At 49.2% G+C, this 14,979-nt stretch overlaps 1 protein-coding gene across 4 annotated transcripts in view; it reads left to right on the top strand.

Moving 5' to 3' along the window:
- Positions 1 to 14,196, top strand: part of LOC118088930 (tyrosine-protein phosphatase non-receptor type substrate 1) — a 173,024-nt gene extending 158,828 nt beyond the window's left edge. For all 4 annotated transcript variants that reach the window (XM_060277364.1, XM_060277363.1, XM_035123158.2 and 1 more), the window contains exons 6-9: positions 1,207 to 1,305; positions 3,800 to 3,821; positions 4,174 to 4,213; positions 11,609 to 14,196. In XM_060277364.1, coding sequence (XP_060133347.1) covers positions 1,207 to 1,305; positions 3,800 to 3,821; positions 4,174 to 4,213; positions 11,609 to 11,866 — 419 coding nt within the window. In that variant the 3' untranslated portion in view covers positions 11,867 to 14,196. The remainder of the gene's footprint in view (positions 1 to 1,206; positions 1,306 to 3,799; positions 3,822 to 4,173; positions 4,214 to 11,608) is intronic.
- Positions 14,197 to 14,979: the final 783 nt, after the last annotated feature.

The raw sequence follows: 14,979 nt of genomic DNA, 5'->3' as shown, positions 1-14,979 counted from the left end.
TTAGCTTTCAGGGGGGCTGTTTGGGGTTTTGCTGCTGCTTTTCTGTCAGTGGTTTGTTTGTTTGTTTGTTTGTTTGTTTGTTTGTTTGTTTGTTTGTAGGACAGGTGTCCTGCCTGTTTTGGAGGGGGGACCTGAGCATTGCCAGCATTTTTTTGTGGGGGAAATATGTGTTTTTTTGTGCCCATTGCACACTTCCGTGGCTCTAAGCCAGTGTTTCCCAACCTTGTGCCTCCAGCTGTTTTTGGACTACAACTCCCATCATCCCTAGCTAGCAAGACCAGTGGTCAGGAATGATGGGAATTGTAGTCCGAAAACAGCTGAAGGCACAAGGTTGGGAAACACTGCTCTAAGCCCAAAAGGTTTGGAGGACTCTTGATGTAGAGTGTCCAGGCCTGGCGGGACCAGTGAAATGACTCCGTCTAAAGCTGCTTCATATACTCCTATATAGACTTCCTCTCCTGTCCCCCCTGCAAAACCCCACCAGATGTCTGCTAAAACCTTTTTCTTTTGTGTCAGCAGGGCTTTCCAGACTCGTAATTCAGTTACGTGTGCTTGTTTTCAATATTTCTTTTATTTTCTCTGTGCGTTGCTGCTAAGTGGCTTTATATTGTTTTATGTACACCTGCCTTCGGGAGAAGAAAAGGCCAAGGAGTAAACCCGACACAAATCTGGAGTGGAGTCCCTAAGACGGGTTGATTGGCACCTTGTACGCCTCCTTCCAGCAGCAAAGCTGGTGCTGAGTGTCTTGCTCTGCTTCCTTTGGACCCCATCAGTGAAGCTGAGAGAGGGGTCTTGTCATCTGGGCAGCCCAGGACCTCTATACACACTGCCCAGGCTTGCGCCCCGGAGAGGTCACTTTGGTGCTGCTAATGCCACGGTCTGACTTCAGTCCCGGAGGCAAACTCCATTGTTTCTCAAGACAGACAGGTGCCAATGAACCCCCCCCCAAAGTTGTTGTTGTTATTATGCAGTTTGTAATTCCCCCACCCCCAATAAAGGGATTGGTCCTTCTAGCTTAGTATTGTCGACACTGACTGGCAGTGGCTCTGTTTGCAGCACGAGTCTCTCGCAGCCCTGCTTGGAGATGGTGTCAGGGATTGAACCCGGGACCTTCTGCATTCAAAGCAGATGCTTTAAACCACTGAGCTACGGAGATGAGGGGGCAGGACGCCAGTTGCCAGCTAAATCAATGCAATCTCTTTGCAGATGAGAAGAAAATCTTCATCATCAGTGCCGTGGTTTGCGCCCTCCTGGTGGTCTTGGTGGTGACTATCATCTACTTCATCCAAGCAAGGCATAACAAGGGTAAAAAGAATATTTGTTGCATTTGTGTTGAAGAATTGGAGAGCTGGAAGGGACCCAGGGGGTCCACTGGTCCAATCCCCTGCAATGCCATTGGGTCAATTGGGTCCATTTCAGATCACTCACAGGGTACATAGAGGCACACAAACTGGATGAACTGGTGGCTCTGCATGGGGTCCCTGCCCCCAATGCCATGGCTTGCAGTTGTGGGACCCATAGCAGCGAGTGTGGGGAGGAGCCCCTGGGGGTCGGATCAGTTCACAGATTTAAGTTTATGCAATTGATAAGTGCTCCCACAACATGCTCACTGTGTCGTGGCACTTGCCACCCTTGGCCTTGTGATCCCATCGGCGGTGGGCTCAAGTTCATTCCACTGAGTGGCTGAACTGGACTTTGAGGTCTCTCTGAGTCTATGCATCCGATAAGAATTTGCTGAGTTGTACGTTGCCCATACAAATAAATACAGGTTTTCTTTTGAAAGTGTCGGCAAGGAAGGTGTTGGGGGAAAAGTTAGAATCTGGCAGTTCTAATTATTGAGTATTTAACTAGTGGCAAAGAGGATGGAGAGACTTGTGAAGGTGCTCTTCCTGATGCTGTGGGAGGTGAGGGAGCAGGCGGCCTCGTGGTTGGGTTAACTGGCACCCTGGCATCTGTTGAAGATCATGTTATGGTCACCTGGCTTTGTTTGATACAGATGTACAGAGGAAGGTGGTGGTTGAAAGGGACTGACGGTCAGAGAATATTAGGGGGCTGTTGGGGCAGAGGAATAGTCAGGAGGAGAGGAGAGGGCTGTAGAGAAGAGGGCTGTGGGCTATGAGCCAGGATGGCTCTGCTCTGCCTCCACAGTTGGAGGCAACGGTGCTTCTGAATGCCAGCTGCTGGAAACCACAGGAGGGGAGAGAGCTCTTGTGCCCGGGTCCTGCTTGCTGGTTTCCCACTGTGAGAACAGGATCTTGGACTAGATGGGCCATTGGCCTGATCCAGCAGGCCATTCTTATGTTCTGGCAGCTAGTTCGGCCAAAAGGACAACCTAGTCCACCATCTGGTTCTCACAGGGGCCAGCCTTAGACCCACATGCAGGATGTTCTCTCCCCACCTGTGATTCCCACCAAGTGGTCTTCAGAGTCATACTCTCTGTGATACTGGGCAAAGTTGATAGCCTTGCCCTCCATGAATTAGCACAATCCTCTTTTAAAGCCAGTATGGTGGCCATCATCTTGGCAGACTCAGTTTCATAGCTTGACTAAGTGCCAAAGGGCTGATGTGATGAAGCATCTCCTTTTATGTGTTGGTGTTGACCTTTAAAGCCCTAAACGGCCTCGGTCCGGTATACCTGAAGGAGCGTCTCCACCTCCATCGTTCTGCCCGGACACTGAGGTCCAGCTCCGAGGGCCTTCTGGCGGTTCCCTCACTACGAGAAGCCAAGTTACAGGGAACCAGGCAGAGGGCCTCATCGGTAGTGGCACCCACCCTGTGGAATGCCCTCCCACTAGAGGTCAAAGAGAACAACAATTACCAGACCTTTAGAAGGCATCTCAAGGCAGCCCTGTTTAGGGAAGCTTTTAATGTTTAATGGATTTCTGTATTTTAATGTTTGATGGATTTCTGTATTTTAGAATTTCTGTTTTGTTGGAAGCCGCCCAGAGTGGCTGGGGGAACCTGGCCAGATGGGCGGGGTATAAATAATAAATTATTATTATTATTATTATTATTATTATTATTATTATTTTATCTCTCCTGGATCTTCCAACACTCAGCTTCGTCAGGTGGTCTTCTGAGCCCTTCTCAGCAAGGGAAAGGTATCACTACTTGTACCTGTCTCTTATTTTCTCCTGCTGGGCGATAATTCCTTGCATGGTGGAAGGTGGGAGAGATTTTATTTTAGTAAACAGTGTGTGAAAGAGTTACACCCAATATCACATCCTCCAATAGTGCAGATAGGTTCTAAAGCACCAGCAATATTTGCACATACACCCCCAGAAGTAGTGGTCCAAGCCAGCCGACCACCTCCTCAGCCTCCCTCCTCTCTCCATCACTATGTCGTGGAGCTCAGAGAGTGGTTTCCACCTCTACAACCAGCATGGAGAGACTTCAAGCTTCCTGAATCGACTTGGTTGTTCCCTCCCACCTTGTCTGAGAGCTGCAGCAACAAAGCCAGGTCCAAAGTAAGAACTGGGACGTGGTAGGCCGAAATATAAAATGGGGCAAACTCGGTTATCTGCTCTAGCTCATGAGCTACGAAATTGAGAAGAGCTGCGTTTTAAAAAGCACAAAATTACCTTCTGAGTTATGAGACACAGCAGAACAGGGAGTCTTAACCCAGGCAGGGGGAGGTTGTTTTGTTGTCGCTGTTGTTAAATGATTGGGAGAAGCCCACGCATACACACAAACACACACTTGGCAGGGTCTGCATCTATAGTGGAACAGGCATTGCTTGGAACCCAGGTAAAAATATATATTCCATCTTATGCGGGATTTTTCTTCTTCTTTTCTCTAGATAAAGAGCCCACATCTGTGAGGTAAGTCTGGGCTTCTGCTTTGAACAGGAAACTAACAAACTAGTGCAACAGTTAGAATTTGGGTGGCTAGCTGGTTGTGTCTCCCAGCTCCATTTAGCAAAACCTTCCTCTGGCTATTTTACAAACTCACATCAAGGTTCCTCTTCTCCGTTGAGCAAACTGAGAGGTGGGGGAAGAATTCCCATTGGGAAGGAAATTGCAGGAGAATTTTTCAGCCCAAGAGGCCTCAGTAGAGGTCTCGAGAAGCAGGAAGTGGCGCCATTTATTTTATTTTGTTGAAGAAACAACTGTGTTAGGCTTGCCTTTTACTCTCTGGTGATTTGTTTGACTTTCTTTGTCCATTTTTCTTTAGGCTGCATGAATCTGAGAAGGCTTCTGGGGGAGCAAATCAGGTAGGTTCCTCTAAATTTCTTCAGATGTTGAGCGGAGGCAATGGTTGAGGATGGCACAGCTATTGCTCCCACTCTGGTGCTAGAACTGCTGGTGTTTGAAGCCAAGTACACATGAAATTAGCCATTATAGTTTCTTGAGAAATGCCTCTGGTTGGTGCACTTGCCGTCCAATGAACTTCCATCTGATTAAAAGCCGAAGCCGCAGTGAAGCTGAGGCGTGTCCATTTGAGATAGCCATTGCACATGAGCAGGTTAGAGAACATGCATAGATGGCAGCTTTGGTGCAGAGAGACAAGGCAGGTAATTATAGATTCATAGAACTGTAGGATTGGAAAGGACCTCAACGGTCATCTAGTCCAGCCCCCTGCAATGCAGGAATCTCAACTAAAGCATCCAGGACAGGTGACTATCCAACCTCTGCTTCAAAAGCTCCATTGAAGGAGAGTCCAACAGCTCTTACTGTCAGAAAGTTCTTCCTGATGTTTAATCTCCTTTCTTGAATCCATTGGTTTGGGGCCAGAGCAGGAGAAAACAAGCTTGCTCCCTGTTCCCTGTGACAGCCCTTGAGATATTTAACGGTGGCTATCAGGCTCTTCTTTTCTAGGCTAAACATCCCTTAACCGTTCCTCATAAGGCTTGGTTTCCAGACCACTGATCGTCTAGATCACCCTTTGGACAGATTTGTCAATTTCAGTTTTGTAACTTTTCTGATACAGTGGTACCTCAGGTTACAGACGCTTCAGGTTACAGACGTTTCAGGTTACAGACTCTACTAACCCAGAAATAGTACCTCAGGTTAAGAACTTTGCTTCAGGATGAGAACAGAAATCGTGCTCTGGTGGTGCGGCGGCAGCGGGAGGCCCCATTAGCTAAAGTGGTACCAGTGTGGTGTAGTGGTTAAGAGCGGTAGACTCGAAATCTGGGGAACCGGGTTCGCGTCTCCGCTCCTCCACATGCAGCTGCTGGGTGACCTTGGGCTAGTCACACTTCTCTGAAGTCTCTCAGCCTCACTTACCTCACAGAGTGTTTGTTGTGGGGGAGGAAGGGAAAGGAGAATGTTAGCTGCTTTGAGACTCCTTCGGGTAGTGATAAAGCGGGATATCAAATCCAAACTCCTCCTCCTCTTCTTCTTCTTCTTTTTCTTCTTCTCAGCTTAAGAACAGTTTCAGGTTAAGAACGACCTCCAAAACGAATTAAGTTCTTAACCTGAGGTACCACTGTACTAAATTCAGTTTAAGAGCGAAAGACAGGCAGACAGACAGACAGACAGACGAAAGAAAGAAAGAAAGAGCGAGCATCTGCTGGATCAGTGGCGACCAGATGCCTGTAGGAAAACACATTTCCTCATCAGTGAATCCCTCACTAAAATTCATCAACTCTTTAGTGCTCATTTATTCTAATCTATCCTAATTCGCACTTTATCCTAATATGAGAGCACATAATAATATAGTGCATGATAATGACATCCACTGTATCCTAATATGCCCGTTTTTGCATGGCAATTTGCTGGCATACACACTTTTGCAAAGCAGTCTTAACTGGTGATAGACATTTTTATACACCCTTTCCCCCTAATATCTTTATGCAGGCTTTTTTTGTTGGAGGAATGCATCGCAATATTTGGAGAGAAGTGCGACTTTCACAGGGTAGACGCCTTTCGGTGTGCTTGCCGTTTCAGGAAGTGCAAGATTAGGGAGGTTCACATTGACATGTAAACCAATCCGAATTCCTCTGCTTCTCCCGCAGCCTCGGAGGAGTGCTAGGTGTGTTCTGAAGTCCACTCTCCAAGAGACTAAGGCCAGAACTCTCTGCCAAGCACAGGGGTTCCATGTTGAACCAGCTGGTATGAGAATATTCCCTGAAGGTTTCATATTTTTAAAAACTTTGAATCCACTTTCCAAAAAGCTCACCAAAAACAATCACCCTTTTGCTATAGCAATCACGGGCTTATAGGGTTAGAATCATAGAGTGGTAGAGTTTAAAGCAGGCACCCCCAAACTGCGGCCCTCCAGATGTTTTGGCCTACAACTCCCATGATCCCTAGCTAACAGGACCAGTGGTCAGGGAAGATAGGAATTGTAGTCTAAAACATCTGGAGGGCTGAAGTTTGGGGATGCCTGGTTTAAAGGGACTCGTCTAGTCCAACTCCCTGCAATGCAAAAAATCTCAGCTGAAGAATCCATGTCTGAATGCTGTTTAAAAATCTCTAATGAAGGAGAGTCCACCAGCTTTGAAGGGAGTCCATTCCTATACCCATTTAAGTCATTGTGCCACCAGAATGGTTTTCGCTTCCTCTCCTCCTCCACCCCTGCTCCCTCCCCCCAAAAAATCTGCCCCTGGGGAACGGTTCCTCCAACCTCCCAGAGCAGATTTGAGCAAGGGACGGACGCACCAGGGAAAGGAAGTTCTATTGGCCTTCTACTTGTGCAGTGGGATTGTAACCCGCCCTGAGGCCTTAGGGTGAAGGATGCACAAACAATAATAATGTTACACAATCTCTGAGGGGTGAGAAACCCAGGGATTCCGGGTGCTTGCCCAGGTTTGGTGTCCTTGGAATGAAGGTCGGAGGAGACTGCACTGTCATTGGGACATATGGTTTTATTTACCATATGAGTGTCTGGAGGCAGTTGGAGGATGGATGGCGGCTAACAGATTAAGATTGAATCCTGACAAGACAGAAGTACTGTTTGTGGGGGACACGAGGCGGGCAGGTGTGGAGGACTCCCTGGTCCTGAATAGGGTAACTGTGCCCCTGAAGGACCAGGTGCGCAGCCTGGGACTCATTTTGGACTCACAGCTGTCCATGGAGACGCAGGTCAATTCTGTGACCAGGGCAGCTGTCTATCAGCTCCATCTGGTACGCAGGCTGAGACCCTACCTGCCTGCAGACTGTCTCACCAGAGTGCTGCATGTTCTAGTTATCTCCCGCTTCGACTACTGCAATGCGCTCTACGTGGGGCTACCTTTGAAGGTGACCTGGAAACTACAACTAATCCATAATGCGGCAGCTAGACTGGTGACTGGGAGTGGCCACCGAGACTACATAACACCGGTCCTGAAAGACCTACATTGGCTCCCAGTACGTTTCTGGGCACAATTCAAAATGTTGGTGCTGACCTTGAAAGCCCTAAACGGCTTCGGTCCAGTATACATGAAGGAGCGTCTCCACCTCCATCGTTCTGCCCGGACATTGAGGTCCAGCGCTGAGCGCCTTCTGGCAATTCCCTCACTATGAGAAACAAAGTTACAAGGAAATAGGCAGAGGGCCTTCTCGGTAGTGCCGCCCACCCTGTGGAATGTCCCACCCCCACTAGATGTCAAAGGAAAAAACAACTACCAGACTTTTAGAAGACATCTGAAGGCAGCCCTGTTTAGGGAAGCTTTTAATATCTGAAGGACTATTGTATTTAAATATTTTGTTGGAAGCCGCCCGGAGTGGCTGGGTAAACCCAGCCAGATGGACAGGGTATAAATAATTTATTTATTTACACATATATACAACCAGAGCGTGGGATGGAGGGGCCAGCAACATTAACACCCCAACAGATCCTGTTTCTTACGGCTTTGGATCCAGCACAGAGCAAGCAGGTCTCTGTGTCTCCAGCTTCCAGCCTGTTCCTAGTAGTTCACACACCATTGTCTCCACCTGGCAGCTAAGTGAGGTGAAGACACCTCTTTGTCCATCACTCAGTTGTCACTCTTGAAACCCAGCTCATTCTTTTGGGATGCTGATGACGACACATAAGTGGCCAGCAAAGGTCATTTTCTTACGAAGAAACCTCTCTTACTAGGTCAGCAAACTCCACTTGTCAGATTCTAACCTCACTGGGTACAGGACCCCCCACGACAAAGAAGGTACTCAGGGCATCATCCAGACTAGCATAGCACCCCCCCAAAAAAATCCCGACAATAACAACCCATAGCACAATCAGGAAAGGGTTTTCCAAAACAGCAGGGTTTGAGAGGAGGTCCTGCCTGCCATTCCATGGCAGAGCCCCTGTTTTTATTTGCAGAAAGCCCCCAGCTCAATCCGTGGCTTTTCCAGTTAAAGAATTTCAGGTAAAACCCCCTTCCGGAACCCGGTGCCACTCGAAACAACCTTTATTGGGCTCAGTGGATTATTTCTCTGACTCTGGCAGCTTCATCCCTCCGTTGGCTTGTTTGCAGGAATTTGTCCCTGCGTCATTCTTTTCTGGAAAACTGTGCTTCAGTGTCCCCACATCTGTATCCCGGACTTCCACGACAACATTTGCGCTCCCACCCCCTAGACAATAAGGACTAGAATCCTGCTTTGTTTGCTCCAGAGTCTCCCTCCCGCCGCCTTACAACAGGGATTGTAACAACCGCCCTTGAAGACTTGCTGACGGCCAGCCTTTTTTGTTGTTGACGTTCTTGTTTGTTTCCTTCACAAAATAATCACAAAGTGTCGCTCCCTTCTGAAAAGGCCCAGCTGCACAGCAGCCGAGTGAGGGCTTATTTTTAGAGGCCCCCTTTTGTGTGGCGCGATTGTGCGATTTCGCTGAGCAAACCAGGCCCCCTCCGCCCTGCGCGTGGCTGTTTTTCTTCCAACCTCATAGCTGCTCACGTACGTACGCAGCTGTCTTTGCATCGGGAAGATGTCATTCCTTTGGGACAAAGGGAGAAGTGATGTCTATAGCTTCATCTAGGCTGCCAAAAAACCCAAACCCAGTCTAATGCTCACACGGCTCTGTCTCTCTGTGTGTGTGTGTGTGTGTTTAATTATTATTCTGAATTCATAGCAGCTGTTCTCGCATCTCCCAGCATCCCCAATAAGCTTCCTTTTATTTATTTTTCCTTTGGAGCCAGTCTTGCACAAACAACAGATCACGTGGGTGAAATTGTTCCTGAGCTGAACCATTTTTAGTCCACAGGTTGGGGGGCGGGGGGGGCGGCAGGCATGTGGTGCTGCCCCTTTGGAGAAAGGGGAAGAAATCCCTGCACCTAGATATCTAGCTTGTGAGGGGAGGAGGAGGCTAAAACGGGAGGCCGTCCCCTACATCTCTGATTAAGGAAAAGCACATTCCACCACTCTGCAAATTGCTTTGTTAAATATTTAAAAAGTGGCTTGTTGTTGTTGTTGTTGTTTAGTCGTTTAGTCGTGTCCGACTCTTTGTGACCCCATGGACAATAGCACGCCAGGCACTCCTGTCTTCCACTGCCTCCCGCAGTTTGGTCAAACTCATGTTCGTAGCTTCAAGAACACTGTCCAACCATCTCGTCCTCTGTCGTCCCCTTCTCCTAGTGCCCTCCATCTTTCCCAACATCAAGGTCTTTTCCAAGGATTCTTCTCTTCTCATGAGGTGGCCAAAGTATTGGAGCCTCAGCTTCAGGATCTGTCCTTCCAGTGAGCACTCAGAGCTGATTTCCTTCAGAATGGATAGGTTTGATCTTCTTGCAGTCCATGGGACTCTCAAGAGTCTCCTCCAGCACCATAATTCAAAAGCATCAATTCTTCGGCGATCAGCTTTCTTTATGGTCCAGCTCTCACTTCCATACATCACTACTGGGAAAACCATAGCTTTAACTATACGGACCTTTGTGGCTTGCAAAGTCTAAATTGAATCAGACGATGTGAAACTAATTTTGCCATTCCATTAATTAGTTTGTTAAATGTTGTTGTTGTTTTTAAAGCTTGCGGACTCTTAAACAATTAAGCAATTAAAACAAATAAACCTGCTGAATTGAAAGTTATTGACACCTATTGAATTAAGACACAGGCAGATAGAGATGAACCTGGCCTGGCAGCAGGGACAAGTGAGGCTGCTGATCCCTTATTTTCAAATCCGAAAGCTGACAGCTATGCTGAGCGAGCAAGGACAGGGTGGTTCAGAAACAAACCATCTGGCACTCCCATGGCTGCACTAGAACCACACTGACCTGCCCCTTCTTTCCTTCTCCTGGCCACTGCGACAGGCAGGCATGAAGGCGGCAGCTGCAGTGGCAGGGGGGCTGGATGCAGAGGAGGACAAGGCGGGAGACAACGTCTTGTGTTTCGCATGAAGCAGCAAAACGTCCTGGACCAGCCCCGGTCTCACCGTCCAAGTAGATGGTAGAAACTAGGCTGCCAGGAAGACGGGTCTTCAGAGTCTACCCTGCTCGCCAGCCGCTCCTCCTGGGGTTGGTCACTGCCAGAAATAGGATGCCAGGCTAGAAGGTCTTGTTGACCTGATAGGAAGTAGCTGCATTGTGAATCAGACCTTTGGTCCATCTAGGTTGGTATTGCCTTCCCTGATTGGCAGCAGCTCTCCAGCTGTTTGAGGAAGGGTATCTTTCCCAGCACTTCTTGGAGACGCCAGGGATTTAACAACAACAATTATCATAATTATAATTTTATTACTTGCACCCTCCCCATCTGACTGGGTTGCCCCAGCCACTCTGGGCAGCCTCCAAGACATATAAAAACATCACAAAACATTAAAAACCTCCCAACAGAGGACTGACTACGGGTGTCTTCTAAAGGTTGTACGGTATAGTTACTTATCTCCTTGACATCTGGTGGGAGGGCGTTCCACAGGGAGGGCGCCACTGCCGAGAAGGCCCTCTGCCTGGTTACCTGTAACTTCGCTTCTTCCATTGAGGGAACTTGCAAAGGTGGTGGATTTCTGTGTCTGGGCTGAGCAATGGGGGTGGAGACGCTCCTTCAGGTAAACTGGGCCGAGGCCATTTAGGGCTCTAAAGGTCAGCACCAACACTTTGAATTGTGCTCGGAAACGTACTGGGAGCCAATGTAGATCTTTCAGGACCGATGTTATATAGTCTGGGGGGGGGGCACTCCCACTCACCAGTCTAGCTGCCACATTCTGGATTAGTTGTAGTTTCCGGGTCACCTTCAAAGGTAGCGCCGCGTAGAGCACATTGCAGTAGTCCAAGCGGGAGATAACTAGAGTATGCACCACTCTGGCGAGACAGTCTGCGGGCAGGTAGGGTCTCGGCCTTCATACCAGATGGAGCTGATAGACAGCTGCCCTGGATACAGAATTGACCTGTGCCTCCATGGACAGCTGTGAGTCCAAAATGACTCCCAGGCTGCACACCTGGTCCTTCAGGGGCACAGTTACCCCATTCAGGGCCAGGGAGTCCTGCACACCTGCCTGTCCCCTGTCTTGCTGGGATCCAACCTCAATCTGCGAGCCGCCATCCGTCCTCCAACTGCCTCTAGACACTCACACAGGACAATCACCGCATCCACTGGTTCCCTTTAAAGGAGAGGTAGAGCTGAGTATCATCCAAAACCGTGCTTCTGTCTTTGGACCTGAGATTTCCTGCCTGCAAAGCAAGGTGCTCTGCAACGACGCTGCGGCAGGTTCCCATGATCCCGCAGGCCTTCTCTCATGCTTCCTTACTGACTTCTCCCTCTCTTTCCTGCCTCCTCAGGAGCCTGATCCCAACAATGTCACCTATGCAGACTTGAACTTCGAAAAGGCGCCCAAGAAAAGCCCGCAGCAGGCGGTCGAGATCAGCCAGCAGTCTGAATATGCCAGCATCCAGACTGTCCCGCCAGCGCCCAACGACGAGAACGTTACCTATGCAGATTTGGACATGGTCCACCTAAGCAAAGCCCCCAAGAGACCCGCCCCGCAGCCAGAGGAAGCCAGCTCAGAATATGCCAGCGTACAGGTGCGGGGAAAGTGATCTCTGGCTGCCGCCGTCGGCTCTCTGCTTGCCGGCCCTCTTGCGGGGTTGTTGGAGACCCCCCTTGCTGGGCTTGGATCCTTGGCCTTGTCTCCAGACTGGGTCTCAACTGAAGAGCAGTGGGATCTGCCTGCCAAGGAGCAGTTCCTGCAGTTTCTTTGAGTGGAACTCAATGTACGTAGCCAAGGTTGAGGAGGAAACTAATCGGTGCTACACACACAATTGCATCCTGGTACTTGGGCTAGTTCATGGCGCCTCTTCATCTCCTGGTTCTCAGGTGGACGAGAGGTGCCTAGACCAACTAAGGATCTAACACAGCTTTTATCACGGGGACCATAACTCTCTTCTTTCGATTCATCCAAACACGTCACACGGAGCAAGTGGCGAGTTGTCACCCTTTGAGGCAGGCGGGCCTCTCTCTTCAGCTTTGGCCAGCTGAAGGCCTTCTCTCCACTTCCTTCTAGGACAACCAAATCCTCCCAGATGCCACCTTGAGAAGCTTTTCTTTCCCCCACGGAGGCTGAACAAAACCAAGTTGGCAGCCCCAGCTAGCTCTGTGGGGTGGGATTAAGCAAGTGGACACTACCCACCTCAAGACTTGGTGGTCCTTAGGAGAAGGAAACACCCACTTCCCCAGGTCCCTCTGGGAAGAGGAGGAGGGGGAAGCCTGCTTTTTGGCTCATGATGGCATCTGATTCACTTTGTATCTCTCTAGTCCACAGATGTATTTTCCTCCCTCTCCCCCTGACAGTACGTCTCGGGACAGTGCCTCTTGGAGATACAGCAGCTTGTTCTGGGCTAGCATTTGCCAACCTGGTGTCCGCATGATGTTTCGGACTATGACTCCCATCACCTGTTGAGCTTGGTGGAGGTTGCCGTCCAAACACATCTGGTGGCAGCAGGCTGGTGAAGGCTTCTTCCAGGCCAACCTATCCATCTCGCCTAACCCCAGGGGCCGATCTCTGGCAAAGCCAAATCTGTAGAATGCATTTTAGGTGTTTCAATCTGCTCCTCATTTTTATTTTTATTTTAATCCGCCTTTTTTATTTCATCCCTATGTGTGTCTAGAATTGGGGAGGGGTGACCTGGGATGTGTCTTGCAGCCCCTGTGATAGGCCTTAGGAAATACGGAGCCACATTGAAGAACCTTGTCAGCTACCGTCTCTGCCATTTTCTGCTTGGTTCCTTGGCTGACCTCTCCCAGATTTGGCTAAGTAGGGGCAGTAACCTTCACAACAGAACTAAGGCCTGCAAGAGGTGTGTGAGTGTGTGTGTGTGTGTGTGTGTGTGTGTGTGTGTTTGCTTCTGAAAGCTGATTCTTGCCACCGCCACCACTTTTGGGGTGTAGGATGTCTTGCATGGTCGGAGAAGAGAGATCTTCCAAGCCAGCCATTCTCCATCATAGAAGATCTCCATCCGCTCGTATCTTTCCTGCAAAGCCACTCTCTAATACTACACACTCACACAAACACACTCACAAGCCCAAGTTGCTGCTTTGCTTGGGCTCCACCGTGGCTCGTTTTTCTTGCGGCCATTTTGGTTTCGTTATAATTGTTGTTTTGCACAGTGCACAAATGTGCAGTAGTCCAAGAAAACATTGTGGGGCCCCAGCCCAGGACCACAGGGGAACAGCAGTGAATGATTCTGGGGCAATGACTGTTGACAGAGGAGAGGAAAGGTGGTTTGGGGTGGGTGGTGGAAGAGTGGCTTAGCTGGGCAAGGCTGATGCCCCTGTGGGGCACCTTACTGGGAGCGGGTGGGGCTAAACCTCTCACGAGGCACTAAAACAGGCAGCTCATTGCAAGTTTAGAGTTTATACCTTTGGGCAGCCCAGATTGCTCCCCTCTCCACATGACCTCACCACCCGCCATACCAAGAGAATCTCTTCTTGCCTTTCGGTATTTCCTTCTTGGCCGACTCCTTGCCGTTGTCCTCCCTCCCTCTGGTGGCCTTGCTCACTGTTCTCTCCGAAAGAGCCTTTGGGGCAGTGTTGGGAGAGCACTTGGTACAAGGAATAGCACCTCTCTGCCCCCCCCATGGGAAGTAGGGCTGCCCCCACCCCACCCTGCCCGAAACACCGTCGTACCACCTGTGTTGACTGTTCAGCATTATAACTGTTTACTCCTTTTAGAACTAAAAGAAAAAGAGGAAAAAATACCAGTATTTGTGTGTGTTCTTTGTAAGTGGGTGTAGTACTGTGTACTTAGCACTAGTGTGAAAAGCACAAAAGCAAAGTTTAAAAAGGGATAAAGTGTTGGGGAAGAGAGGGGGGCGTCTCTTAAAACTTGTCCTCTCTCCCCCATGGTGACTTGACCCACCATAACCTACCCTGTGTGACTCCTGCTGCCAGTAACCAAAATTCCTCTTCTCGTTTTTATTTTCTTTTATTTGTGGCTCTGTGTTCCTTTCAAAACAAAACTAAGGCAATTTAGGAACTAACTGGCCCTCTGCGGAAATAGAAGGAAGTGGGGGGGGGACAAGAACAGGAGGCGAGGGTTGCGGAGAAGTGACTTCTTCCAAATTCTCCACTGCAGATCTTCCACCTACACCTTAAGTTTGACCCAAGCGGATTGCGAGATCCAGGATGAAGGCAATCGAAACTCGGAAGAGTTTAGCCCGATTTGCTAATTCTTCAGCGAGATGAGCAAATCCCAATGGGTTCCACATTGAAAAGACACAGGGCAGGCCTCTCTTATCAGTTCCCATGTCTCAAAAATGTGCCAGCGTCTTCTGGCGGAGACACAAAGTGGAGCACCTTCTCCTTTTTCCAAAAGGTGCCTGTTCACAATGACGCTTCGGGACATGGGAGCAACTCCTCCTTGGGCCAGTAAAGCAGGGATGGGGGATCATTGTGACCCTCCTGATGCACTTGGACTCAAATCTCCCATCAGCCCCATCCAATATAGCCAGTGGGCTGGTGGGAGTTGCAGCCCAGCAGCAACGGAAGGTCCACAGTTTCCTTCACCCTTGCTCAAAATAAATGTGCGATGGGAAGAGTTTTGGGACACTAATGACATTGCGCTTAATTTTTTTAAAAAAATGCCAGTAGGGAAGACCACTTGTGTTGCTAATATGAGAAAGGGGAGATATGAGTGTGGTTTGGGCAGATACGG

Source organism: Zootoca vivipara, chromosome 7 (genome assembly GCF_963506605.1).
Source record: "Zootoca vivipara chromosome 7, rZooViv1.1, whole genome shotgun sequence".
Lineage (NCBI taxonomy): Eukaryota > Metazoa > Chordata > Lepidosauria > Squamata > Lacertidae > Zootoca > Zootoca vivipara.
The sequence above is the reverse complement of the archived record's forward strand: the minus strand, read 5'-3'. Positions and strand labels throughout refer to the sequence as shown.